This window comes from Crocuta crocuta, unplaced genomic scaffold (genome assembly GCF_008692635.1).
Source record: "Crocuta crocuta isolate KB4526 unplaced genomic scaffold, BGI_CrCroc_1.0 scaffold260, whole genome shotgun sequence".
Classification (NCBI taxonomy): Eukaryota; Metazoa; Chordata; class Mammalia; order Carnivora; family Hyaenidae; genus Crocuta; species Crocuta crocuta.
In genome coordinates, this window is record NW_027527525.1 from 6,267,532 (window position 1) to 6,295,399 (window position 27,868).

Genomic DNA, 27,868 nt, shown 5'->3' on the forward strand with positions numbered 1-27,868 from the left:
GTCTCAAATTCATCTGATCTCTTATTACCTCAATTCTGGAAACTGCCCGCCACCGACCCTCCGGGACCACACAGACAGGCTGAGGACAACTTTATGACCAAGAGCTGAACAAGGTACGTTACACTGGCGCGATATGGTGAACCAGGAGGGCCCCCCCGAATAGGCCAGGGAGAGGGAAGAAATTACCCACATATAAGTGANNGAGCTAGTTTTCGACAGAAACGTTTGAGGTCTGACAGTTTCCAACAGACTGAAAAGCAGGGGATATTTCAGATCACTGTCAGGCTTGTCAATATATCCCTCTCTCCCCATCCTTGCGGCGCTCGCCAGAAATCCGCTCCCTTTCTGGGAACACAGGTAACCTCTCTGCCTGGGAAAGACTGCACGTCCCGACATGTACTTTTCCACTCCTCGTCTTCCGGAGCCGCAGAGGGGCTCCCGAGCTAGGAAACCAGAATTTCCACTGTGCAAGGAAAATGCATTCCGCTCAGCCACCTTCCCCCTTTGCCCCTTCCCTTCCCATTTCCCCCCACACTCTACTAGGAGAGGAAAACCCTGGAGCAGCTAGCTCGGTGCCTTTTACTTGTTAGTGGGAAACCCGCTTCTTACTTGGAGTGCAAAGGGTTAAAGCGATTTGTGCTCCCCGCTCCGGAGAGCCGAGACCCCCGGGAAGGAGGGTCCTTCGCCACCTCCGCGCAGCTACCGGCCTCGCTCGGCCACTCCCACTTCCCCGGGCGTCGCGTCCTTTGCACTCCTTGGACCCCATGGAAGTGTCAGGCTCGGTCGGCCCGGGCTCCGGAAGCCTTGGTCCGGTCNGGGCGGAATTCGTCACGCCGGTTCCCGCCCAGTGTGAGCGAGGGCTCCGAAACGGGGCCCTGTGAACCGGAGGGCGGGTCTGAAAGGAGGGTCTGTGCGCGGGCCGGACGGAGAGGCGACTCTGAGAGCACTTCCCCTCCGGCCAGGGAAACGCAGCCGGGGGGGAACGGCGCTGAAAGGATAATTAAGGCTGGAAAGAGGGGCTGGGAGCGGAGAGGCGTCGTCTGGGGAGGAGGGTTTACAAGACCCGGGTCCTATTACACCGGCTTAGGTGCCAGNCGGCGCCCCACGCCTGGGGACCGTTGCAGCCGGGCGTCTCCCGAGCAGCTGGCCAGAAACGCTGCACTCCAACCCACGTGGCTGGCCTGGGATTGCCTTTGACGTCACACCCTGGGGGGAGGTGTGACGCAATAGATCGGCGAGCCCTGATTGGCCGCGAAGGGCTTTCCCCGAACTGGAGGCCTGAGTATATATACACTTTCAGCTCAGTAGAAAGAGTAAAGTGAAGGGTATTGGTAGTTGGGCTTTGCTGAGAAGCTGAGGTGACCACTAAGGAGAAAGACTTCATTGCCCATTGTAGATTTCAAGCTTTTTTTTTCCCCCTTGCAGATTTTTCATTGCAGGGAAGGAGTATGATAATGTACCTCTGGAAGTGTTAAACAGCATTATAGTTTTTTAGAAAGTTTTTTTAAACCGGTTTTTAAAAGGTCATCACTTACTCAAACGTACATGCAATTATGAAAGGTTTAAAATTAAAATGTTCATTTATATGGGATTGGCTAGGACAAATATCTATGCCCGTCCAATTATTTGCAGATACTGTTTTAAATTTTGCAGGCTGGAATTGAAAAGAATACTTAAATTCTAAACTTTTTCTTTTCATGCCAATGTGTGCAAATTGACTCATTGATTATAGTTTCGCTGCGTTCTTCTAGATGCTAAATACGATAACTGAAACCACTGAGGTACTACATTTTTAATACCCATCATACTCCATCGTAGGTTTTCCCACTGCTTGGCTCTTTGACATTTTCAATGAAAGGTGAACCCTTTAAAGTGCTCATGTTAGTATCTGTATTATGCCATGTGTGAGTTTGCAATTTTGGAACAAGTATTCAGAATTCTAGGTAAATATTTCTGGATGATAGCTTTGTAATTAGAATATCATTACTCCTATTCATTGTTTTAAATTTATGTATTTCCTGAGGGGAATAGCAACTGTCTTGTAGATACCCTGACAAACGTATATTCCCTCAGTTGCTTGTGTTGTATCTAGAACTGACTCTTTATCAGAGACAGTTATGCAACTTATAAAAAGGAAGTTCTTAAATAGATGATTAGCAGCATCAAATTTGCATGTCACTGTCCACAAAGCAAAGCTGTAGTAGGTTACCTTCCTGGAACACCGGAATTGAGCAACAAATGAGTGAGAAACTTACTAGAAAGTAAGTCAGATTGAAACTAATAATTTCTGGTAGGTTTATAGAATAGCCTCACAGGTTTGAATTTCATAAACACTTGTTTTACACATGATTTCCCTACCAGCTTTCTTTTAAAACAATTATTTTTTGAAATTTTAAGCACAGACTGATTCATTTATATCTATTATTGGAACTGTGGGGAAAGCCCTTGGAGAGTGATGTGTAAGTCCTCTTTGGCAAAAGCTATATTACACTGTTACATGTTTAAAAATGGAAGTATAGTTCACACACTGTGTTACATTGGTTACAGGTGTACCACATAGTGACTCAAAAAGTCTTTACTTCGTGCTGTGCTCACCACCAGTGTAGCTCCCTTACCCCCCACCTCCAGCATCATACAACCCATATCACAATACCATGGACTACATTCCCTATGCTGTACCTTTTATCCCTGTGACTTAGTCACACAGTTACATTTTCCAATCTAAGGACAAGTAGTTTGTTACATTATTAGCTTCCTGACTTTTACACAATGTGAGAGTGATGAGTTAATGTAATTAGAGAACAGAGCATAAACTCTATTCTCTCTTTCTGGGTTGGGTTTTGTTTTTTGTTTTTACTGATCCACCTTCACCCAGGTTGTGTTCCACTAAGAGCCTACAAGGACAGAGCCCAGGGGTAGCTGGTATGACAGCTGAACGGGGGAGACAGCTCCCTGGAGAAAAATCACCTTCACCTCAACTTGGTTTTAATTATTTCCTCTCTAGTGGCAATCTGCATAGAATAAGTATCACGCACTGCATATACCTTAAATTATTCAAGTATATTTTGAATGTCACCAATAGATAGATAGACAGATTTATAGAGTTTGTACATATACTGCCTTGTCTAATATCTGTTTTTCGAAGTTACACCCAAAGTGGGGCTTGGACTCCTGACCCCAAGATCAAGAGCAGCATGCACTACTGACTGAGCCAGCCAGGAGCCCCTCACAATCTAGAGAAATGTTGCTATTGATATAGAAGTCAAAACAAATATAATGAGGTCACACTCTTAAATATTTCTTTAACTTAAATAATAACGTATTTACAAAAGAATGCCCCTTACATGCATAATTTTACTGCACATTTAAAAAAATAAGACGCAGTTCACATTTTAATGGAATTTGTCATACAAAAAATATACTCAAAGAAGTCTAAAAAAACAACAGTGTAAGGCAAGATAGAATAGGGCCCATAAAAAAGTAAGAGAATGGCTACCATTTATTACCTATCTAAAATGTATCAGGCACTGAGTTAGATATTTTATTTTTTTAAATGTTTGTTTATTTTTGAGAGACAGAGCGTGAGTAGGAGAGGGGCAGAGAGAGAGCGAGACACAGAATCTGAGGCAGGTTCCAGGCCCTGAGCTGTCAGCACAGAGCCTAAACACGGGGCTCAAACTCATGAACTGAGACCTCATGACCGGAGCGCAAGTCAGAGGCTTAACAGACTGAGCCACCCAGGGGCCCTTATTTTATATACATTATATCTAATTCCAAACCCCCATCAAGAACATTTTGTAATTAAAGGAACCTTGCCTAAGAAAGGTTGAACTCAAAGTTACAGTGTTTGGTGAGGAGTATGGATGAAATTTAATTCAATAAATCTTGAGTGTAATGCCCTAGAGCTGGACTGTGCTGCAGGTGGCCTCGGCAAGTTTTCTGAGGGCTTACATTGAGGAGAAATCTGCTAGAGACCAGGGAAGATTTGTGAAGAGGCTTGGCACTTGGGGTGCATATGGCTGCATGGGGTTTTGACCTATTAAGATGGTGCCCAAGAGCCAATGGAGGAACTTGGAGAACGAAGATTCCATGCCAAGTCTTTTTGCAAACTTTCCCCTTTGCCATGCTGAACTTTGGGCTGAAGTTTACGATGGTGAAATTCAAGAACCAAGAGGGCAGTTGGGCGAATGGGCATCCTCGGGGTCATGGATCATTACTGACGGTACAAATGAAGAAGAAATCCGAAACCTACAGCTGCAGATGCAGACCTGGCTGGGGTGGCGAGGCCTTTGAAAGGGTTACTGCCTAACCTTGCAAGCTGGGCTCCGGGATCTCTGTTAGGATCAATGCAGTGAGACTGGAGAGACAAAGGCCAACTTCAAAGCCAGAGAGGGAGAGGAGGTCAGAAGGGGACAAGATGAGGGTCGTGTGCTCTAATGTGTCCCAGAGGGTAATGCACTCTGATGTGAACACTATTCAGAGGCTTCGCTTGGATACTTTTATCTCAATTTCTAGGATTTCTAGTCGAGGACAGTAGCAGAGGCAATACGCAGGGAGGAATATGTATCAATGCAAATAAATCAGTGAAGTTTTCTTAGACTTTAACCCAGTCATTGCCAAACCTTGCTGCAATTAGAATCACTTAAGGAGATTTGAAAATTACTGATGCCCTGTTACCACCCCCTACCAATGAACTCCCGCATGTTGTAGGAGCCACATATCAGTAATTTTTACAGATCCCCCCGAGTTAATTTGGATGTACAACAAAATCTGGGAGCCACTGCTTTTTAAGCTTTGCTGGGTTCCTAACCCACTGTTAGCAGGCAAGTGGCTACGCACAGTGTGTCTTACAGTACAGACACAGGTTTCCGTGCTCCATGCCAGTGCCACCTGCCTACGTTAATATTCTTAATTCTAATCATTCTACATACGATTTGAGGCTTAGCCATCTCCCCCTCCCCCCCCCCCCCCCCNGTTCAGGGGTAAAGAAAACCTGTGTTCCAGAACCAGTTCTGCTCTTTCTGAGATGTGATCTGGAGCAATGCATTCTCTAAACAAATATTCTTTATGTGTCTCCTTTTGGCCTTTGCGGCTTTGTATGTGTAAATATTGGCTACAAGTTAAAAAGACACCAACCTAGTCTTCAGTGGGTTTTAGAATATAATGAGGAAGAGAGACCAGTGCGCTTTATTCCTTAAGTTACTCTTCCTTTACATTAAGACATCAAAGCCATTGGTATCCCACTGGAGCTGAAATAAATATATAGACTCCTTACCTGGTTACAGTAAGCCTGCAAAAAGGTTGCATTCCCATTTTGCAGATGAAGGACTGAGACTCAGGAGTACTTACCAAAAATTTACTCTTTGTACTCCTTCAGGTGACCATGATGAAGAACATGCCCACATTGCTGCCTACATTCATCTTTCTTATAGACGCTCAGCGATGGGTGGCTACAATATGAAATTCATAGTTTCCATCCTATCCCTAAAATTTGAAGTTCAGAGATGTTGATTTTCTAAGGACACATGGCTTGTTCACAGGAAGCCTCAGGTCATTTGCCTAAGGTCAGGTAGCTAATATGAGGCTAAGCTTGGGCTTGAACCCATTTCTCCCCAGCCCAGCAGGTCTGTGCCCTATGCCACAGTTAACCAGCAGTGGGTTAGAGGCCAGAGGAGTCAGGCTGACTAGGTAGCTAGAGGGCAGGCATCAGGTGGCAGTGAGCTAACGTCACTGAGCTCTAACTGTTGACAATTCTTTTTAGGTACTTAAATGAGTTCTCTCTTTTAACTTAAGAATCTGTTGTGTGAAATCAGTATGATTATTTCCATTTTATAGATGAAGAAACTAAAGATGGCAAGTGTTAGATAGCTTGTCCAATGTTGCCAGGCCATTAAAAGGAAAAGCCAGGAATCTATCCCAATTCTTTCCGGTTCCAGAGGCCATTACTTGTGGGCATGCATGCATACACACATGCACACACACGCACACATACACACACACATGCCATTAGAACAAAATACAAAACAGTGTATGGATCAATGCACAATAAATACCGTAAGAGTACCAGATTTCAAGTTGATAAAAGAGGATCTCATTATCCCTCCATGCCCCTGACTTGACCCTGAATTCATAAGGTTTTTTAAATTGTAACTCACAATTTCTGGAAATGCTTTTGGAGGGCCATTTGCCTTTCTAGTTTTTTCTACAACTGGTCTGTTGCTTCTTACAACCATTACACTTAGGTAGCTGGACAAGAAATTATGGAACCTGTTTTTTAAAAAGAAAGGAAAAAAGGGGCACCTGGGTGGCTCAGCCTGTTAAGCGCCAGACTCTTGGTTTTGTCTCAAGTAATGATCTCGCGGTTTCGTGGGTTTGAGCCCCGCATCGGACTCTGCGCTGAGCGCACGGAGCCTGCTAGGGATTATCTCTCCCTCCTTTTCTCTCTGCCTCTCCCCCACTTGCTCTCTCTCTCTCTCCTCTTTCTCTCTCTCTCTTTCAAAATAAGTAACTTGAAAAAATAAAATAATTAAAAGAAAAAGAAAGAAAAAAAAACCCTTTTGGGTGAGGTACCAAGGGTTCAACGTATATTCATTGCCCCTGCAGTAAAGGTAGGAGAGACCTGCTCTCTGTCTGCACCGACCACCCAAGTGCAAAAGGACTTATTACTCTTTCATTCATTTATTGCAGGCCTACTATGCACCAGACCCTGTTTTTGGTACAAGCACACACAGTTGATTGAGATAATCAAGTCCCTGTAGCCGTAGTACGTACATAGGGCTAGTTAGAAAGTCAAGCGTGGTCCGGGGAGAGTGACAGGGAGTGAAGAGAAGGTAGGGTGGAGGAGTCATTTTAGAAGAGAATGGTTAACTGAGACCTCTCTGAAGAGATATCCCTCGGCCCTAACCTCTGTAGCCTTTCCCAGAGGCTGACTACTAATTTGAATTCACTTCCTCTTTTTCCCAGATCTAAAGCAGAAGGGCCGCTCTGTGAAGCTCTGGGAACTCTGTTCTCACCATTGCTCTCACTAGTGCCTGGGGAGCAGGTGCCCTTCCAGCTCGTCCCACATTGCCTTCCGGTTAATAGGAGGTCTAGGAGGAAGGAAGGCTCAGATATCCATTGACCTTTAGAGTCCTGCTTAGGGTCTGTGAGCTCACAGCAAGGCTTATATCTGCTCTGCAGGTAGAACAATGAATATAGCAGTGCCTTTCTTATGGTAAAACAGGATTTTGGCTGTAGGCATTAATAACACACTGTTGCATAGATGGGACTGCAGCTTTCTCTGGGATAGCCCAATTCTCTGTCTGCATCCACGTGAAAAAGGGCAAGAGCCCAGAAATCTCTGTGTGTTGGCTAACCTTGTATCTGTAGATTCCTCATTTTCCATAATAATGGGAAAAAGAGTTTTCAAAGTCCATTTCTTTTTTTTTAAATATTTTATTTATTTCTGAGAGAGACAGTGTGAGCAGGGGAGGGTCAGAGAGAGAGGGAGATACAGAATCTGAAACAGGCTCCAGGCTCTGAGCTAGCTGTCAGCACAGAGCCCGACGCGGGGCTTGAACCCACGAACTGTGTGATCACGACCTGAGCCGAAGTGGGACGCTTAACCAACTGAGCCATCTGGGCACCCCTCAAAGTCCATTTCTAACTTGTCCTTACACAACATGTTTTATTAGCCGGAAACAAAAGGAAGCTGCCTGTTTTGTCCTGGCAGTTCAAATCTATTCAGCAAATATTTACTGAGAAAACTGTAACCTGGCTCTCTGCTACCATGCGGATCCTACGTCTGGTTTTGTGACTGTTACTTAAATACTTAGAGTCTTGGTCTCCTCATCATATGTGTATGTTATTTGTAACATGAGATTAAGAATACGTTTACCACCTAACGTAGTTACGATGAAATGGGATTGTGCCATTCAACAAAACAGACAATACTTGCCCCACTGACTGGAACCTAATGAATGGTGAATACATGTTAGCTGATATAACAGTGATATCAGTGATGCTGTTGATGCATAAAGCGACATGAATTCATTCAGCAAATATTTGTTGAATACCACCCATAAGCCAGGCAGGGCTGTATGTCCTCACTTTCACATTAGTGAAAGTAGATGTAGAAAAATCTGTTGACTTCGTGGAACTTACACTGTGGTACATCAAGCTATTCTTTAATACTTGGTTTGGCTCAGAATTCTGTGAAGACTAGTACTTAGTGAATAATTGGTATCATAAAAAATTAAAGTTTGATGTGGGCAAAAAAAAATTTCAAGTGTTATGTTTTATATACTTACAGAAGGTAGATTTCTAAGCCATCTTTCTCTTTAGCAGTAAACTCTTAGGATCCAGGACGGAACTAACCATATTTTCCAGTTTAACAAGAAAGCCATATGTTCAAGGAGAATTTGCTTATGAAACAGAGTATCTGAATTGAGGATTGTCTCAGAACGTCTCACACATATGGTGCCCATATCTATGCAGTTGCCCAGGGGAAATGATAAAGAAACACACACTGTATGTGACTCCTTGAGATCAATGTACTCCCGCAGTAAACTTAGCTCTGAAATGTGCCTTGTGCCCATTGGCCTGTACTGACATGCTGCATGTATCATACGGGGCAATAATATCATACATACATCAGAAATAGAAAGGTTCGATTTGAACCGTGCTGCTGCAGTTTACTAGCAACTTTTCCCAGGCTTCAAAGGGACATTCTGTAGACTCCTATGATGTAAGAGGGTGGTTCCCCTCCAGCTGTGGCCAGCAGATGCTACGCAAACACTCTCTTTGTCCACGTGTGCTATTAAAAGCAAGGAAAATGTGAATAATGGAAAAGAATGGCAGGCAGTTCCTTTGCTGGTTATGGTGATTTTATTTATTTATTTATTTATTTATTTATTNGATTTTAAACACAAGTGCAACACACACTCAGCTTCTCCCTGGCAGAGGGTTGTAGTCCCCTTGAAATGTTTCACTCTTGTGAGAATGACTCACGTCTTGGAAACGCCAAGTTCCAAGTCTGGTGCTCCCAGCACCTTTAGGCTTTGGTTAAGGTGCCTGTTGGGAGTTTTCGGCATCCTGTCAGCTGCTTTAATTAACAAGGGATGCTGTGCTCTCTTGCCTTTCCCTGGATCCATTCTCCAGCACCGTGAACTTTCCATTTGTGTTGCAGTTCCCTTTATCAGCCTCACAGGTGACATGCTATGATGTCTTGTATAAGTGCTAGAAGGGGAACACATCTGTGTTCTGTTGTTCCAGCTTCCTTGGTAGAGGATACTTTATTTATTTTTTTTTAAATCCGAGTTCATTGGCATGCAGTGTAATGCCGATACTTTAAACTGGATTGTGTTTTTGGCTTTTTAAAATCCACTCATAAACACTTCGATTTGGCTCCTCACTCCAGCTCTGCGAAGGGTCCCTGACAAATATTATTATCTCCATTCAACACAAGAAAATAATGGCCACAAGCTAGAATCCTAGTCTCCAGGCTGCTTTGCATTACCTAGGGTTGCATTACTTAGGGTGAAGTCAACTCCAACTTTAAAACCACATGGAGATTTGGGGAGGGTGGTGCTCCTGGAGATGCACAGAACTGTGTACCCTTCCCATACACTTTGCCCCCTGTGTCTCTTTCATCTGGCTGCTCCTGAGCTATGTCCTTTTATGATAAACCAGTAATCAAGTGAGTAAACAGGTTCCCTGAGTTCTGTGAGCCGCTCTAGCAAATTGATCAAACCCAACGCGGGCAGGTCTCGGGAACCTCTGATGTAGAGCCAGTTGGTTAGAAGTACAGGCAACAACCTGGGCTTCGCACTGGTGTCTGAAGCTGGGGAGATGGGTGGCAGTCTGGTGGGACTGAGCCCGTAATCCGCGGAGTCTGATGCTATTAGGGACGGTGTCAGAATTGAGTTAAATTGTGGGACCCCCACGCTTGTCCGGAGAACTGTTTGTCGGGTGCGTGTTCCCGACACACTGGAATTGGGTCCAGGAACCCCAAAGAAAAACAAACTGACAAAAGTCTACCAGGTACGTCTTCTATGGTCAGCCATGAAGATACTTTAGGAAATAAAAAAAAAAAAAAAAATAGTTCTCTAGTTGTTGGAAACCTTATTCAGAAGATACACAGACCATAGGGAGGGGTACAGAACCGGCTGTTATTAAGAGTTGAAATGTGTTTCAGGTCTAATGTATCACAACTTTTTGTTTTGCAGCTTAGAAGCCTCTTTTTATTTTTTATTTACTTTTTTCTTTTTACATTTTTTTTGCATTACAGCTTTAAAAGGATAGGAAATTTACCCGTTGAAACCAAGTGTGATGCCATTTCTTCCTTCATTTATTTTATTATAATTTTTTAAATGTTTATTTTTGAGAGAGTGTGCATGTGTGCGCCCAGGCAATTCAGGGAGGGGCAGAGAGAGAGAGAGAGAGAGAGAGAGAGGGAGCCAGATGATCCAAAGCAGAGAGATGTGCTCACAGCAGAGAGCCAGATGCGGGGCTTGAACTCATGAACTGTGAGATCATGACTTGAGCCGAAATAGGACACTTAACTGACTGAGCCATTCAGGCTCCCCTAACATATTGTGGTTTCAGCAGCACCTTGCCACCATCATCTCATTTGATCCTTGAAACAGCACCCTGAGGCATGCCAGAAGGACATCCTTATCCCTGTTTTGCAAATGAGCAAACAGGGTGCGGAAAGTCACATGGCTAGTTAAGTGCGAAAGCGAGGTTGGAGCTCCCGAGCGCTTCTAGCCCCACAATAGCCCCCATGAGAGCATGTATGTAACAAGTATGGGCCAGAGTGGTTAACCAAGAGTATCATTTGATTATGTTACAGATGCATTGTGAGAGGTTTCTATGTATCCTGAGAATAATTGGAACTACACTTTTTGGAGTTTCCCTCCTCCTCGGAATCACAGCTGCTTACATCGTTGGCTACCAGTTTATCCAAACAGATAATTACTATTTCTCTTTTGGACTGTATGGTGCCTTTTTAGCATCACACCTCATCATCCAAAGCCTGTTTGCCTTTCTGGAGCACCGAAAAATGAAAAAATCCTTAGAAACGCCCATTAAATTGAACAAAACTGTTGCTCTTTGCATCGCCGCATACCAAGAAGATCCAGACTATTTACGAAAATGTTTGCAATCTGTGAAAAGGCTAACGTACCCCGGGATTAAAGTTGTCATGGTCATAGATGGGAACTCAGAAGATGACCTTTACATGATGGACATCTTTAGTGAAGTCATGGGCAGGGACAAATCAGCCACTTACATCTGGAAGAACAATTTCCACGAGAAAGGTCCTGGTGAGACGGAGGAGTCACATAAGGAGAGCTCGCAACATGTCACCCAGTTGGTCTTGTCCAACAAGAGTATTTGCATCATGCAAAAATGGGGTGGAAAAAGAGAAGTCATGTACACGGCCTTCAGAGCGCTGGGACGAAGTGTGGATTATGTACAGGTAGGTTTCCGAATTCCTGCCAGGGCAAACATACATTTAAATAAAGCAGCTTTTGTGTCTCCACAGGCATATGCTATAGCCCATCCTTGTCCCGCTGAACACAGTACTTCTTTCAGTTCACTTGAAAACCGCGTGACTGTTGAAAGCACATTTTGAAAGTGAGGGAGAAAAAATCTTGTGAAACTGTTAAGACTATCTACGAAAATGCTGAACTTACGCAGTGTTATTGGTTGGAAATCAAGATTATTTTGAACAGGAGACCCTTCCTTCCTTCTCTCCCCCTCCCTTACCTTCTCTGCCCCCTCGGTTCTGCCAAGTCAAATGCAACGTCATTTTCCACAGTCTTAAAACCTCCAGCCTTGTAAGAAAATAGTGTCTGCTGAGCAGACACTTGAAAATCTTGAAAGTCTTGAAAATCTACAGGCTCAAGGGATAGCTATAAAGTGTTTTTCACGGAGACTGCAAAAATGGGGGTGGTGAGACCAATTTTGATTTAAAAGGATAAGGAATTAAAAACTGGAAGGCAGAAAGAGAAAGAAAATGAAAAATGGAGGAAAACAAACACACACAAAAACCCTTCCCAGAGCAAAATCGAAGTAATGTTTATTTCACTCCCCAAACAGCATTACCTCACTCACTGCACTTGACCTTTGAAAGCATTTGTGATGGTGTTTGCTCGCATGAAAATGAGACAGGCTGTGTCTGTCATTAATTCCCTGACTGCTCGCTCTAGGATTTCTCCCTTCCTAGTTCTCACTGAAGCTTTCTTTAGAACGTTAGTAAACCCTGTGAGTTTTCTAACTGCAATTTTCTTGCGAATACTGCAGTTAAATTTTGGCCATGGTGATATGGAGAAGGGAGAAATGCCTGTAGTTTTTTTTTTTTTTTAATGTTTTTATTTATTTCTGAGAGAGAGACAGTGTGAGCAGGGGAGGGTCAGAGAGGGAGATACAGAATCTGAACCAGGCTCCAGGCTCTGAGCTGTCAGCACAGAGCCTGACACGGGGCTCAAACCCATGAGCTGTGAGATCATGACCTGAGCCAAAGTCGGACACTTAACTGACTGAGCCACCCAGGTGCCCCGAAATGTCTGTAGTTTAAGAGAATCCATTGGGACACTCTTCAAGTTCTCTAGTCAGTGAAATCTGACTTTTCAGAAGACTCATCATATACTTTAGGGGCCTATATTGTCACAAAGTCATGCCCAGTGGGATGACCTGCTCTGTGTGATTGGAGGAGAATGAGCACTGGCTTCAGAGTGAGCTGGATGACCTGGAGTAGGACCACCTTCCCGAGCTTCCGTTTCCTAGACAGAAGAAACCAGTCTCACCAAGGGTTTGAGATTACCATGGCGTTAATTTTGGTTAATATCTGAAGGGTTTTGAGGCATTTTTTTCAGTTGATACCAATCTGCATATTAATCTCTTCTAGGGAGTCGACAGAGTTTCACTTCCAAGTTTCTCCTAATTTCTAGACTGTTCACAGTCGAGGTACTTTTAGTTAACTCAGGACATTTTTATGTATTTTCATAGCGCGGCTTCAGGCCCAGATAGAGGATGAAGTGATCCTTGTAAAGGAAGTGATGGGATGGCTGGGGAATTTACAGAGGGTTTGAAGAATGAAGCTCTGGGCCTAAAATGAAGAAACATGTTTTGATATTTCGCCTTTAATTCTAGTTAAAACAATTGCTACATTTGTGACTTCTAATCAAGATGTCATTGTGTGGGTTTTCTTTTTTCTTTATTTTTTTTTTAAGCCTGTTCCTCCCAGAGCCCCTTCTCCCATCATTCCTGTGTTGACCTGTTTGTATCCTTGACAACTTAACATTGTGCCTGAGCAGGACAAAATAATACAAGCTATGAAATGTTAGCATGGGCTCCTTGCTAGAACCTTAATCAGGCTCAAGAACTTTCCTTCCATCAGGCTGAGACCTCCAGATAGACTACCCTGAGCAGCAGCTCTTAACTGGGCCCTGAGTCCTGGTACAATTCTCCGTCCATTCCAAATGCTCAAGAGGACTAACACAAGAGTAGAAAAGCATGCGGCATTCTGAGATCAGGTGACTCCATTCTGCTGGTCCCTCATCAAATTCCTCAATATTTAACCATGTGTGCTCTATAAAAGTGGAAACGTTGTAACATTCAAACCAGTACATTCTCACCATCCATTCTGACTGACCCAGGGTCTGAGAGTTGCAAAGCAGAAGCCACAGAAAGACCAAGGAGAGAGGTTCTGACCTGACCAAGGTCAAGAGGTTCATCCTGACGAAGGATGTTGGCTACTAAGCATTACAAGGGACTGAATGTGGAGAGCAGATTGGCTACAGAAGGAAGGGAGTGAAGTTTAGGTGCTCACACAATAAGAAAGAGTGGGGGCTGGGGCAGAAATAGGATCATCTCTGCTCACACACTTGCTAACCTGGCTGAAAATGCTGCTTAGCTGTGCAGAAATGGACAGATAATTGGTTTCCTTGGTTGCAGCTGGATCTTTGCACTGGTTAGCTCTCTTCATTTGATCTTTTTTTTAAGTTTATTTGAGAGAGAGAGAGAAAGAACGCATGCACGTGGGGGAGAAGGAGAGAAAGTGGGAGAGAGAGAACCCCAAACAGGCTTTGCACATCTGCAAAGAGCCCAACATAGGACACAATCTTAGAATCATGAGTCGAAGTCAAGAGTCGGATGTTTAACCGACTGAGCCACCCAGGCACCCCTCCATGACTCTCCTAGCAGGAGAAAAGGAGGACTAAATTATTCATAATAGTAGAGTTGACCCTTGTTTTTCATGGAGTCTGTATTTGTAAATTACCGTATTCATTACAATGTAGTTGTAACCCCAAATCAGTGCTTGGCCACGCTTTGGTGGTCGTTTGCAGACGTGCAGACCAGCAAGAAATTGGATTCACCTGATGTTCATGTTCCCAACTGAGGTCAGAGAAGACTGTGTTCAGCCTTCTTTTTCAGCTTTTATACTGTACACAAGTAACTTCTTCGTAATGTATTTAGTATCGTGTTTTTCACATTGTTATGCTTTTTGTTGATGTAGCTGTTTAAAATGCCCCCAAGTGTCATGCTGAAGTGTGTCTCGTGTTCCTGAGCACAAAGCTATGGTGCCTCATGGAGTGACTATATTTCTTAGGTGGGCTTTGTTCAGGTAGGCATCAGGTACAATGCTGTTGGCCCTAAATTCGCTGTTAATGATTCAAATACATATAATAAGGTGTATTTAAATGGAAACACAAATAACACAGGGCTAGGTATTGATCAGTAGACAAAGATGTGACCAGGGGCTCAGAGAAACCTACCTTTATATTTCTGCTAGAAATATTTTGTGTGTGTGTGTATGTGTGTGTGTGTGTGTGTGTGTGTGTGTGTGTGTTCTCTAAGTCAGTGTTCATGGAAACTTCATGGAACATAACTACTGTGAATCATGAGAATTGACTGTACGTAGTATTTGCTTGGTTCCTGTACTGTATGGGAAGCCTGAATTATTCTGAAGGCCAAGGTGAGAATGTTCTGTCTTTTTGTGTCTTTCATTTTAGAGGATAAGATTGGAGCACAGTGAAATAAGAATGGGACATCTGAATTCCAGGCTTGACTTTGTTGTTTTCTTGCTTTCAGCCTCAGCTGGTAGAACAGATGATCTCCGAGATCATTCCCAGCTCAGGACTCTCAGTACATTTGTTTTTGTTTTTTGTTTTTTGTTTGTTTTTTTTCAGTAACTTTAATTTCTTTGACATTTTTAACAGTTACTATCGTATTTTTCACTTTCATTTTTATTTCTATTTGGTTTTCATTTTTTGAGATTTTATTTTTAAGTAATCTCTACAGGCAGCATTGGGCTCGAACTCACAGCCCCAAGATCAAGAGTCACACACTCCACTGACCGAGCCAGCCAGGTGTCCCTCACTTTCATTTTTAATCCTTTCCCCCAAATATGGGTTCTTGAATGTAAGCCTTGAGTTAAGTTCTCCCATTATGGGATTTCCTGATTCCCTTCTTTAGAATGAGAATTCCAACCATTTGGAATAAGGGTGTTTCTTGGTTTAAGCCTTAGAGGTGACAACATTTGGTTTCCCACGTTCACAGCTGGCTTGTCACCTTTGCCTTGCACCTTCTATGATTTTCACTCATGTCGAAGCCTTCCTAAAAAGAAAACAGAATGACCAAATGACCTCCTTTTTAACTTCATGTTTTCAAGAGATTCTAGGTTGACCAAAGTCAATAAGTATTTTACAACAATTTGAGTAATTCATTCTACCAAGGAAGGTATATATCTTCCTAATTCTTTTTAAAAAGAGCAACAGAGAAGGGTCAAGTTGCTTAGATGTCTATGATATGGAGGCTTTCCACTGGCTAGATTCGAGATCCTTTGTCATAAACTCAATTGGTGTAGGAGAGGATAATCTTCCTTTTCCTGCCTCCTTCTCCCAAAAGAATGATTATTTATTCATTGAGAGTATTTTTTTCTGGAATGGTTTTACTGATTAATTTCAAAGTGTGCTTCTAAGTCTAAAGTTCTTGGATTTTATGATTTTGTATTTGCCACTGAATCTGAGGCTGGTAAATTTAGCTATAGGCTTACTTGTAATATTCTATCTAAGGTGAAGGTTATTTTCCACCTTAATTTTTTGGTTTCCCCTATCTCCTGCCTGTACATGGTTCCGCCCAAATTATGTACTCCTTTTCAGCAGATAATTCAGTTTTCAAATCTAGATTTAAAAACTAAAATTCTGTCTTCTACATTTTTGTACTTACAAGACCAAATAATATGTTCCCATTTTAAGTAGTATCATATGCAGCAGGTTCAATGTCAATGAGATATGAAGTCAAGATGTAACAAACATTTTTGTAAGTTTTACTGGGTCCAGGGTCTACCCTTTCCTATAGGATGAACTTTCACACATTGTACCCAAAAGGTACATTTGAGGCTATAAATGAATCATAATCGGCTGCAAACTGCTCTCTACTTTTTAAAATTTTCTCCAGTAAACAACCCAATGTAAGGACTTTGACGTTGTCTGCTCAGAATTCAGTTTGCTTAACTGAAGTTTATTGGGTATTGGACCAGTTAGGGATTGGTTTCCTGCTCTCCCGGTGAGTCATCACTTATTTACAGTGACAGTAAGAAGGATCCCTTCTTTCATTGGATTAGTGTCCTTAGTCAGTGGCTCTGTTTTTGATTTGTTACCTCTGGTTTTGGTTTATCACTTTATGTCTTCCTTTCATTGAGCATTTACTATGAGCTAGCCATTATTAAGCACTTTACCTATGTTATCGAGTTAAGTTACCAGTGTAACAAACTTTAGGTGGATATGATTATCCCTATTTTTCACCTGAGGGGTGGAGGCTTAGGAAGGTGAGGTAAGGACACCACGGTCAACAAGTGAGTCCAAGTTTATATAAACTTGGTGAACGGCAGATTGAGACAGATCTGTTTGGTTCTGGTATTTGCATAGCGCTCTCTTTTCCTTTCAAAAGTGTGTTTACTCTGGTATTATGCTGTTAAGAGTTGAAGGAAGCTGGCATCATCTTGAGTTTGCTAGTAAATAACTATTTGTGATTTTTGTTGTTGTTCTGGCTTACCCCTTTTCACTAGAGAAATATCCCCAGGGAAAGGAGGGGTGAGGGAGACTTTCCATTTACTTTGTGCTAAAGTTTTGTCAGGAAAGCTGGTAGAGGGGTCATGACCAAGAGTAAATTCCACACACTATAGAAAAAAATAGTCTCACAGGTCAAGGTTAAGATGAAGAGTCAAGTCTTGCGAGCAAGCAAAGGATAAAAGCAGTAGCAACAGAAGGGGTCCTGATTTATTTTCAACCCATTTCCTCATTGAAGGCAGCCAGAGTAATTAAGATTTCCTCTTAATCTGTGTAGCTCTCAGTGCCCTTTGAAGTGGTATGGGGGCTCGGGGTGGGGGTGGGGAGATCTACCAGGCAGTCTGAAAGGAAACATGTTCAAAAAAGTGAAACATGGAGACCTGAGTCTTAGAATTTGAACAGCATTTGGTAGTGTAGGTAACAATATTTCTTTTTCTGTTTAACTTCTATCTATTTATTTTGAAAGAGAGAGAGAGCATGAGCAAGGGAGGGGCAGAAAGAAAGAAAGAAAGAGAGAATCTTAGGCAGGCTCTGTACTGATAACATGGAGTCCAATGTGGGGCTCAAACCCACCAACCTTGAGATCATGACTGGAGCCGAAATCAGGAGTCAGAGGCTGAACCGACTGGGCCACCCAGGTGCCCCAGTAACAATATTTCTAAAGGAGATTTTTGTTTAAATTATAGTGAGGTAGAGGGGCACCTGGGTGGCTCAGTCGGTTAAGCGTCTGACTTTGGTTCAGATCATGTCATGATCTCACAGTTCACAAGTTCAAGCCCCACATTGGGCTCTGTGCTGAGAGCTCAGGGCCTGGAGCTGCTTCTGATTCTGTGTGTGTCTCTCTCTATGCCCCTCCCCCACTCATACCCTGTCTCTCTCTCTCAAAAATAAATTTAAAAAAACATTTAAAAAATTAAAAAATTATAGTGAGGTAGAGTAAGATCACTGATACAAGTTGGAATGAATTTAGTCTAATAACGTATGTAATAGACTATACACTAATGGTTTGTAACTGGATTATTGATAGTTGCAGACACATTTGAATTTGTTCATTGGGATAAAAGGTCCTCATATGTTATCAGTTCCCATGGTCATTTTAGAGATTCTTTACTGGGTCATCTCTTTGTGTTAAGGATTGTCAAAATCCCTTAGGTTATGGGTTTACTTAGGGAGTATAAAAGTGTAAAGCTTATTACCTAAACTAATGACACACTTCTCTACAGTCCTTTGTAATTTACAAGGTACTTTGATATGGAGCGTCTCAGTCCAATACCACACGGTGACGGTAAGTGACTTGTTAAAGGTCACAGAAGTAGTAAGATACAGGACCCAAGACTTAACTGAGGCTTCTTGGTTCCGAGGGCATTTATCCTTATAATAGGCACAACTTGACCACAGGGAAAAACAAAAACTACTTTATTAATGTTTTACACTTTTTATGCAGGTACTGTTCTTTGTAACACATGAAGGTGGAGGCAGTAGAAGATTTTTTAAAATCCACTAGAATTAAAATTAGGCTTAGAACATACTTAATCTCAACTTTAAAAAAATTTATGAAAGAGAACCCTCCCCCTGCAACCAATTATTTTAGTTCCAGGGTTGGCAAACTTTGCTTGTAAAAGGTCTGACAGTAAATATTAGGTTTTGCAGGCCATATGGTCCTTATTACAACTACTCAACTTTGCTGTTTTAGTGTGAAAACAGCCGTAGAATGATATGAAAATGAATGAATATGCTTGAGTTCCAACACAACTTTATTTATGGACACTGGAATTTGAATTTCATATAATTTCCATATGCCAGAAAATATTTTTTTTTCAATTTTTCAATTATTTTAAAAGGTAACCCTTTTTAGCTCACAGGCCCTATCAAAACAGGTGGCAGGCCGGACTTGGCTTGAAGAGCTAAGTTTGTCAACCCCTGGTTTATTTATTTTTTTCATTCTTTAAAGTGTTTTATTTATTTTTGAGAGAGAGAGCGAGAGAGCAAGAAAGCGAGAGAGAGAGAGAGAGAGAGAGAGAGCAGGGGAGGGACAGAAAGAGAGGAGACACGGAATCCAAAGCAGGCTCCAGTCTCTGAGCTGTCAGCATAGAGCCCAATGCAGGGCTTGAACTCACGAGTCAGTCATGAGATTATGACCTGAGTGCGAGTAGGAAGTAGGATTCTTAACCAACTGAACCACCTAGGCGCCCCATCAACCCCTGGTTTAGATAGGGAGGAACCGGAAGGGCGATACCTCTTGACTGCAGTGAGGAAGGAGCAGGAAGGAGGGACAATGGCCTTATGCACTGTTGGATTCTGTGGTTAAGACTGAGATGACTGGTTCCCCCCCAAAGTGTCTTTTTGCCTTGACACTTTCCCACTCATTTTAGTGAAAACTTGGCTTTATCCCCATAACTCCTGGTGAGAAATCTTATGACTGGTGATGATGTGGTGTAAACAAATTACAGTTGAGACATTCAGTGTGGACAGAGACATTTTGATTTGTCCTCTAATTGTTTCCTGTGTGCAAATCATGGCCTGTCGTTTGTCCCCAGGTGAGGTCAAGCTCTGTGTCAACTGGTGTATGTCCCCCACGGTCTCTAGCCTCGAGCTAAATAGCCAACGTTTATGAAATCACGCACTTGTTATTAGTTGCTGGGGAGACAACTAGAAAGCCTGTTCCTATACGGATTTTCAGAGGAGCTAAAGTGACACTCTTGATATACTAATAAATACATACTATTAGGTGACGGACATACTTGCTGACTGTCATAAGTGATGGCTTTCTAGCTGGCATTCTGTCCCCAAATAGCATCCGGAAGTTGGACTTCTTCTTTTCCTTCCTCTTCTTTTTATTACGGAATGCTTCACAACTTTGCATGTCCTCCCTGCGCCGGGGCCACGCTCGTCCCCTCCTTCCCAAGTTCCTATATGCGCTGCCGAGGCGAGTAACGAGATCGAACGTATTCAAAGCCCTTTAATCCTGCCACTGCACACCCCTTCCCAGGAGACTTCTGGGAGTGTTCCCTTCGGACACAGTTAAACCCACCAGGAGAACAGTCTCTCTCAGAGAACTGCTGGCTCTCCGCTGTTGGAACCTGGGAGGGGCAGGGCCGATTTAAATATTCAGAGCCTCAGAAGTTTGGTTCAAGGTTAGTCCTTTCAAAGGGGCAATTCCCTTGGCTAGCTTGTGCTCACAAGCAGGCGGAGCGACTTGAACATTAATTCTAGATTGGCCTTTCCTGTTGTTTTTAGTCTTATTTTAGCTTTCTGGTTTTACCTTTCCCAGCCTGAGTCAATAGAGGTGGGAGTGGCCATAAACTCAGGATGCTGGATCTAGAAGTGGGTTGAGCTCTTGCCTCCACCTTTCTACCCTGATTATAGGCGGGACAGGCTTGGAGCCATCCTTATAGAAGCCAGTGGTAGACGAGGCACTCAAGAGGCAAAAACGTCACTTTGGGCAAAATTTGTTTAGCCTCCTGAGGCTTGTGTCCAAACCCAAGTATTAGTAAACTCCTATTTTCTACAGTGAAAAACTAATGCCTAGCACTTGCCTAAATAAGTGAGATCATGCTGGAACCAAAATAGAATACTAAAAAACAAAACAAAACAAAATAAATGGTTTTATTGAGAAAATAAACGGTCCTAAATAATTAAAATAAAATAAAAAATTCAGATGTTAACCCTAAAATTACTATTAGTTAAATTCAGAGAGGTTATAGCTGAATACTCTATATATGTCTTTTTTTAAAATACCTTACATATGTCTTGATTTATAAGGTTTTTCATGTTTATTTTTTAAGAGAGAGCTCGAAGGAGCACGGGTGCATGAGTGGGGGAGGAGCAGAGAGGGAGAGGGAGACACAGAATCTGAAGCAGGCTCCAGGCTCTGAGCTGTCAGCACAGAGCCCAATGTGGGGCTCAATTTCACTAACTGTGAGATTTAGGTTTCTAATTTTCCTTATGCTTCGGATTCATTTCCCAGTTGGCCCAGAAATTAGGCTGGAAAGAAAAGTATTTGTAATCCTGGCCTCCAACAGAAATGTTCCTCAGACGTTCACTGGTATAGACTAATCCCAAGAATTTTCTTGAAGTCATAGTTTGGTTTGGTTTCAGAATTGCTATTTTGGACCCATATAAAGATTTATTATTTTTTTTAAAGTCTTTATTTGTTTTTGAGAGAGAGAAAGACAGAGTACAAGTGGGGGAAGAACAGAGATTGGGAGATGCAGAATCTGGAGACTCCAAGCTCTGAGCTATCAGCGTAGAGCCTGATGCAGTACTCGAACTCTCGAACTGCGAGATCATGACCTGAGCTGAGGCTGACGCTTAATCAGCTGAGCCACCTGGGCAACCCTAAAGATTGCTTTTTTAAGGACAACTATTAGCATGTCTAGAACAGCTTCAGATAATTTACATTTGCTTTTCCGTACAAAGGGCTGATTGAATACTTAATGCTGTAGGATAAAAAGGTGGTCTGCAGATATGCAAGCTCCCTTTCTGATGCTATCTCAGCTGCTAAGTCCAGCTCAGCTGGACAACTAGCTTCAGAACTATACAACCAAATGGAGGAGATTGGCTTTTCTGTCTTCGAATTACCGTATTAAAATAGGGAGGAAAGTCATTGTTAAACATGCCTCCCTTTCAATACTCTCATAGGTTTTGCTGACCATCATTCAGACCTGAGGGATAAGTTGCCTAAAGCATAAAGCAAACAAAAAAAGACATCTATGGTGACCAACCCAAGATGTCTACTAGGTCCTGGAAGACTGGGATGTTAACTGGGACATAAGACTTTCACCACCATGATGAGCCGGTTGGCGTCCGAGACCCACCAAGCACACACTTCAGCTGTTCTATCCAGCAGTGCCATTTACTTCAATATTGAACTTGCGCTTTGTATCGATTGAGACATAACAAACTGTTTTTCATTGCAATACTTGCATATTGAGGCCCCGTGACGATCACGCTGAAGGCATAATATATATGCCCAATCTTGATTGTATTGACCACACTCCTGCTTCATCCTGTAACCATTTTCTACTTTTTCCTTCACAGGTTTGTGATTCAGACACCATGCTTGACCCTGCGTCATCTGTGGAAATGGTAAAAGTTTTAGAAGAAGACCCTATGGTTGGAGGTGTCGGGGGAGATGTGCAGGTGCGTAAGGCTTTACTTTTGGCATGAGTTGCTTTTAGTTATACTCTTACTCATTGATTCATTGAACATATATTTATTACACACCAAACTTTCTGCCGGATGTTGCTTTTGGTGCTAGAGACACATTAGTATGTGCCTTGACCCACTCTATTGTCTCTTTTCTTGCCTAAATTGAAAAGATTTAGGATTTCTTTGTTTAACTCTGGGGCGTAACCCTTGTTTGTTGTGGCTGAGAAATGATAGGTTTAATTTAACAGTTTAATGACTTCTTTTTTTTTTTTTTTTAGTGTTTTATTTATTTCTAGGAGAGAGAGAGAGAGAGACAACAGGGGAGGGACAGAGAGAGAGGGAGTCACAGACTGAAACAGGCTCCAGGCTCTGAGCTGGCAGTCAGCACAGAGCCCGACGCGGGGCCCGAACCCACGAACCGCGAGATCATGACCTAAGCGAAAGTCAGACGCTTAACCGACTAAGCCACCCAGGCGCCCCTAACGTTTTAATGACTTCTACCATATCTTCTTGAACCATAACTTAATGTTCTGATGTTGGGGTTCATTAACTGTGAAGGAAAAAAAAAAGGAAGAAGGGCAGAGGATGGATTCTAGACTTTATACCTATGTATTTAAAAGCTGATCCATATCTGGTCAATTAAAAATCCAGATTGGAATACGAAGGAAGAAAAGAGAAGTAGCAAGTTAAATTTATACTGGTAAGAAAGGCAAAGGAATAATTAATTAATAAGTGGATTTCCTGATTATGATTTATTTCCCACTAATTTTTTTTGAGAGGGAGGAGAGGCAGAGGGAGAGAGAGAGACAGAGAGACAGAGAGAGAGAGAATCTTAAGTAGACTCCAGCCACAAACCGGAATCAAGAGTCAGCTGCTCAATCAACTGAGCTACCCATTTACCCCCCACCCTCACCCCCACTAATTATCTTTATTTCCCAGTATTTGCTGTCAGTGGAGAAACAATGAAACAAATATTAATGAAGGCTACTTGGCACATGTGGGATGGGAAATGAATATATATGTGAATATGTGAAAATATGTGAAGATTAAAATGACTGCTTTGCAGGGGCTCCTGAGTGGCTCAGTTAAGTGTCTGATTCTTGGTTTCAGCTCAGGTCGTGATCTCACAGTTTTGTGAGTTCAAGCCCCACTTCCGGCTCTGTGCTGACAGTGGGAAGCCTGCTTGGGATTCTTTCTCCCTCTCTCTCTGCCCCTCCTTCACATGCACTGTCTCTGTCTCTCTCAAAATAAATACATAAACTTAAAAAGAAAATGAGTGCTTTGCAAATGCGTGATCAGATTTTGACAAAAGGTGAGAAACATGTAGAAACTTGACTTTAAAATTTAGGTTCTGCGTTGCTGTATAACCCATTTTATACATGCCTGGTGATACTGAAGGCGAAGACCATGCCTGGAACAGACAAAGAAACAGCCTGGTGATAAAAGAGGAAGCATGCAACATCTAGATGAGAACTGAACAAAATTGAGATGAAAGAAAGAATTTAGAAACATTGCCAAGAAAAAGCTGTTAATTTTCAGTAGCTTTTACACAGAGCATTATTTCAGGATTTAAGTTTTGGGGAGAGGCCAGAACAAGCAATTTATCACTGGCATTGCATAAAAGAGAGAAAGGAGGAGAAGGAGAATGAATGGAATTGGATGAGTTGGAAATTAACCAGGACGGGAGAGAATGGAACTTAAAAACCTTCACATCTGAGGTGGTAGGAAAGAGTGGGAAATTTAGGATCTGAGAATTAAAGCTGAAAACTATTAGAGCATAACAACAAGAAGAACAAAAAGCGAAAAGAGGGCAGAGCCATGCAGTAGAAAAACTATTACTCATCAAGGAGTCCCAGTGCACGGACACAATTGATCAGATTAATCTGGTAACGAAGAATCTGAGAAAGTAAAAGATAACTGTGTCAAAATGAAGAAGGATGCTAACGTAGGAGGATCAAATAACACACCTCGCTCTAGGTAGTAACCTTACAATAGCACAGCTTTTGTTCGTATTTTAGCTAAGGCTCACCTTTTATTTAATCCCTTTTTTTCTTCTTGCAGATTTTAAACAAGTATGATTCCTGGATCTCCTTCCTCAGCAGTGTGAGATACTGGATGGCTTTTAATATAGAACGGGCCTGCCAGTCTTATTTCGGGTGTGTCCAATGCATCAGTGGGCCTCTGGGAATGTACAGAAACTCCTTGCTGCATGAATTTGTGGAAGACTGGTACAATCAGGAGTTTATGGGCAGCCAATGTAGTTTTGGTGATGATCGGCATCTAACGAACCGAGTGCTGAGTCTGGGCTATGCAACAAAATACACAGCTCGATCCAAGTGCCTTACGGAGACACCTATAGAATATCTCAGATGGTTAAACCAGCAGACCCGCTGGAGCAAGTCATACTTCCGAGAGTGGCTGTACAACGCGATGTGGTTTCATAAACATCACTTGTGGATGACCTACGAGGCAGTGATCACTGGATTCTTCCCTTTCTTTCTCATTGCCACAGTAATCCAGCTCTTCTACAGGGGAAAAATCTGGAACATCCTCCTCTTCTTGTTGACTGTCCAGTTAGTGGGTCTCATAAAATCGTCCTTTGCCAGCTGCCTTAGAGGAAATATTGTCATGGTCTTCATGTCCCTCTACTCAGTGTTATACATGTCAAGTTTACTTCCCGCCAAGATGTTTGCAATTGCCACGATAAACAAAGCCGGGTGGGGCACATCTGGAAGGAAAACCATTGTTGTTAATTTCATAGGACTCATTCCAGTATCAGTTTGGTTTACAATCCTCCTTGGCGGTGTGATTTTCACCATTTATAAGGAATCTAAAAAGCCATTCTCAGAATCCAAACAGACCGTTCTAATCGTTGGAACGTTGCTCTACGCATGCTATTGGGTCATGCTTTTGACGCTGTATGTGGTTCTCATCAATAAATGTGGCAGGAGGAAGAAGGGACAACAGTATGACATGGTGCTCGATGTATGATCTTACCTGGTTTGATGTTTGCAGTCACACACGCAGACACACACAAAACCTTAGTTCCTCTGGGGACTGTACCGTATCGTGGCATCAGATATTGCCACCTAAGGAGACATATCACTGCTGCTGGGACTTGAACAAAGACATTTCTATGGGTTTATTTTGATTCTGCCAAAGTAAAACAAGACATCAATGAGAAGAAACTCAGATTTTAACCTGTTATTTCTATGAAAATGGGAAACATTCTTGGTTTATGCACTTTTTCCTTTTACTGTACGTCGCCTAACAGTGTTTGCCCTATATACCTCACTAGCCATGCTTTATGTGGGTTATCATGGAAGAAAAGGATTTTGGAAACTCAAGGAAAAGTTCTTTCAACGTATACAACCTAACTTATGGACTGCGTTGATAGCTAATTTTTTTTTTTTTTTAGAAAGGATTTTCTGTTTAACTCTACCAAATGAAATGCCAAAGGAAATTCTAAAGGCCGTTGGCTGTGCTGTATTTTTATATAACTGTACTGTGTTTTAAAAATTCTGTATGCCAATTTTTAAAGCAAATTTTGCATATTCTATATTTTACTTCTCTGCCAAAATACACCTGTTCTTTTTATATTATTAAAATAGGTTCTGAAAAACTTCATACTTAAAAAAAAAATCTACCCAAAATGTGAAGCTTGGTTGACTGATGTTGTTCATGATAGAAAGAATAAAATACTTCTGTCTCTCTCTACCTTTTAACATGGAATAGTTTCTTTCTGTGAAAAATATTTTAACTTCTCATTTCTTTTAGAAAAGGCCAATAAACCTGTCACACTTTGGGGGTAGAAATACACACTTATGTGTACAAAAAAGCAAAATCATTGGAAAATCAAGGCCAAAGGGGTAGAAAAGTGCAATTTTTCATAAGATTCAAAGAAAGGGAATGCTAGTCCTTGAAAGAAAACACTAGGCATCCGGCACTGGACAAAACATGGGTATCAGAGATTAATAATCTTTGGGGATTTTGGTAGTGTTTTCTCAGGCTGAGTACAATGGAAAGTGGAAAAAAATTATCAGTATTATTTGAACAAATACAATACAGTTCATCATTTTGTTTTGTGGCCTGAATTTACCAGATCCCTGTCTATATATTGAACATAATTTACTGGTCTTTTTTTTTTTTTTTCAGCTTGCCAATTCACTTTACATGTTACTATGAGGTTTACATGGATGAGTTGGGTACATTTTAATAAGTGTAAAGCCTATAGATACGAAAATTGACACATTTCAGCTCCCCTTCTACTTTCTAGAGAGGATTTTTTTTTTCTGAATTTATGCAGATAATTACTTCATCTGTCTTGTTCTTGGCCTACATAGATATGTTTACATAGTAAAAATAATATCAAGGTTTAATAAGTGTATCAAGAATTGGCACATAAGAGAAATGGATGGACCAGATACCCCTAACCCGGCTAATTTAGCTACTCCAAGGGCCTCAGTTATCCAGTTTGACTTTTGACATGACCCATCTTGCCTTGTAGCTGGTGCTGTGTAGACCTGTGTTAAAAACAATCAAACACATGAGTCGTTGCATAAAAAGTGTTGTGATGAAGCGGAGTGTGAATGTGGCGAAGGGTTTGACCATGTGCCTCTGTCATTCTGCTTCCTTTCCATGCAGACGCCTATGTTCCATCTCCTGCCTAAGAAAAAGATGCACATTCTACCTTCGGAGTACAAAAGGTACAAACCATTCTGCAACTCAGACTCAGTGATGGGAGAGTTTGTGGGGAAAAAACACAGCATGCCAATAAATGAAACTAAAACTTGAGTTTGCCTTTTTTAACTATTTATGTTCTAAGTTAAGCTTTGGTAACTTTCAAATGTCAAATTCTCTCATTCTTATAAAAGATTGAATTAATTGCCTGTATTTATTGTAGCAATTATTCAATGTATTTCCAGTATAGGATGTATAGTATAATTGATTTTTTGTAAATAAAATATTTTTGATAAGAGTATTGCCTTTTTTTCTAAGGGAAGGGGGAATTTCAAATGAAACAAAAACTCTGTTTTCCTGATAATGTAATAGATTTAAGAATGGGGTATATAGAACATAAACATAGTTGGTCAAAAATAATAGAAATCGTTTCATGTTACTAATTATGAAACAGAAGTCCCTTAAATTCATGTGGTTTGTAAATCTGGAAAACAGGAGGGAGAGAGATTCAACTAATATCATCTTGCCTTGCCTTTAATCTTATCTTATATTTCCCTTGGAAGCATCCCAAATTTAGAGAAAAATGATTTTATTATAGTAATTTATCCTGGTGGGGAAAATTACAGATTTTCAGAAAAGTCATAAAAAACTTTAATTATTATTATAATTAATAACAAAATCTTAAAAATAACTTGAACTCCAATAGAGAGCAATATTAAATGAATTACGGCATTTCTAAACAATATAACATTATTGCCCACTAAAATATTTTCGGAGAACATGAGGATATTGGAAAAAGATTACATTAAAAATATATAACCACTTTGTACAGTAACATCTCAAATTTGTAAAAATAAACATGTTTTAATGTCATTATCTCTACTACTGGGAATATCACAGGTTTTCTATGCTGTATACATTTTTGTATTTTCGAAATACCATGATCCTGTATTGTTTTTATAATCAGAAAAAGGACAATAAAT

At 41.5% G+C, this 27,868-nt stretch overlaps 1 protein-coding gene and 1 long non-coding RNA gene across 2 annotated transcripts in view; one reads left to right on the plus strand and one right to left on the minus strand.

Moving 5' to 3' along the window:
* The first annotated feature begins 73 nt into the window (after positions 1-73).
* On the plus strand, positions 74-27,085 carry HAS2 (hyaluronan synthase 2). Its single transcript, XM_077764706.1, has 4 exons — positions 74-113; positions 10,832-11,458; positions 22,095-22,196; positions 24,267-27,085. Exons 2-4 carry the CDS (start codon positions 10,832-10,834, stop codon positions 25,194-25,196), a joined length of 1,659 nt encoding a protein of 552 aa, XP_077620832.1. The 5' UTR covers positions 74-113; the 3' UTR covers positions 25,197-27,085.
* LOC144231883 (uncharacterized) overlaps positions 21,631-27,868 on the minus strand; it is a 17,171-nt gene continuing 10,933 nt past the window's right edge. Inside the window, exons 2-3 of the long non-coding RNA XR_013335228.1 lie at positions 24,235-24,933; positions 21,631-22,131 (exon numbers count right to left, since the gene is read on the minus strand). This is a non-coding gene — a long non-coding RNA (uncharacterized LOC144231883). The remainder of the gene's footprint in view (positions 22,132-24,234; positions 24,934-27,868) is intronic.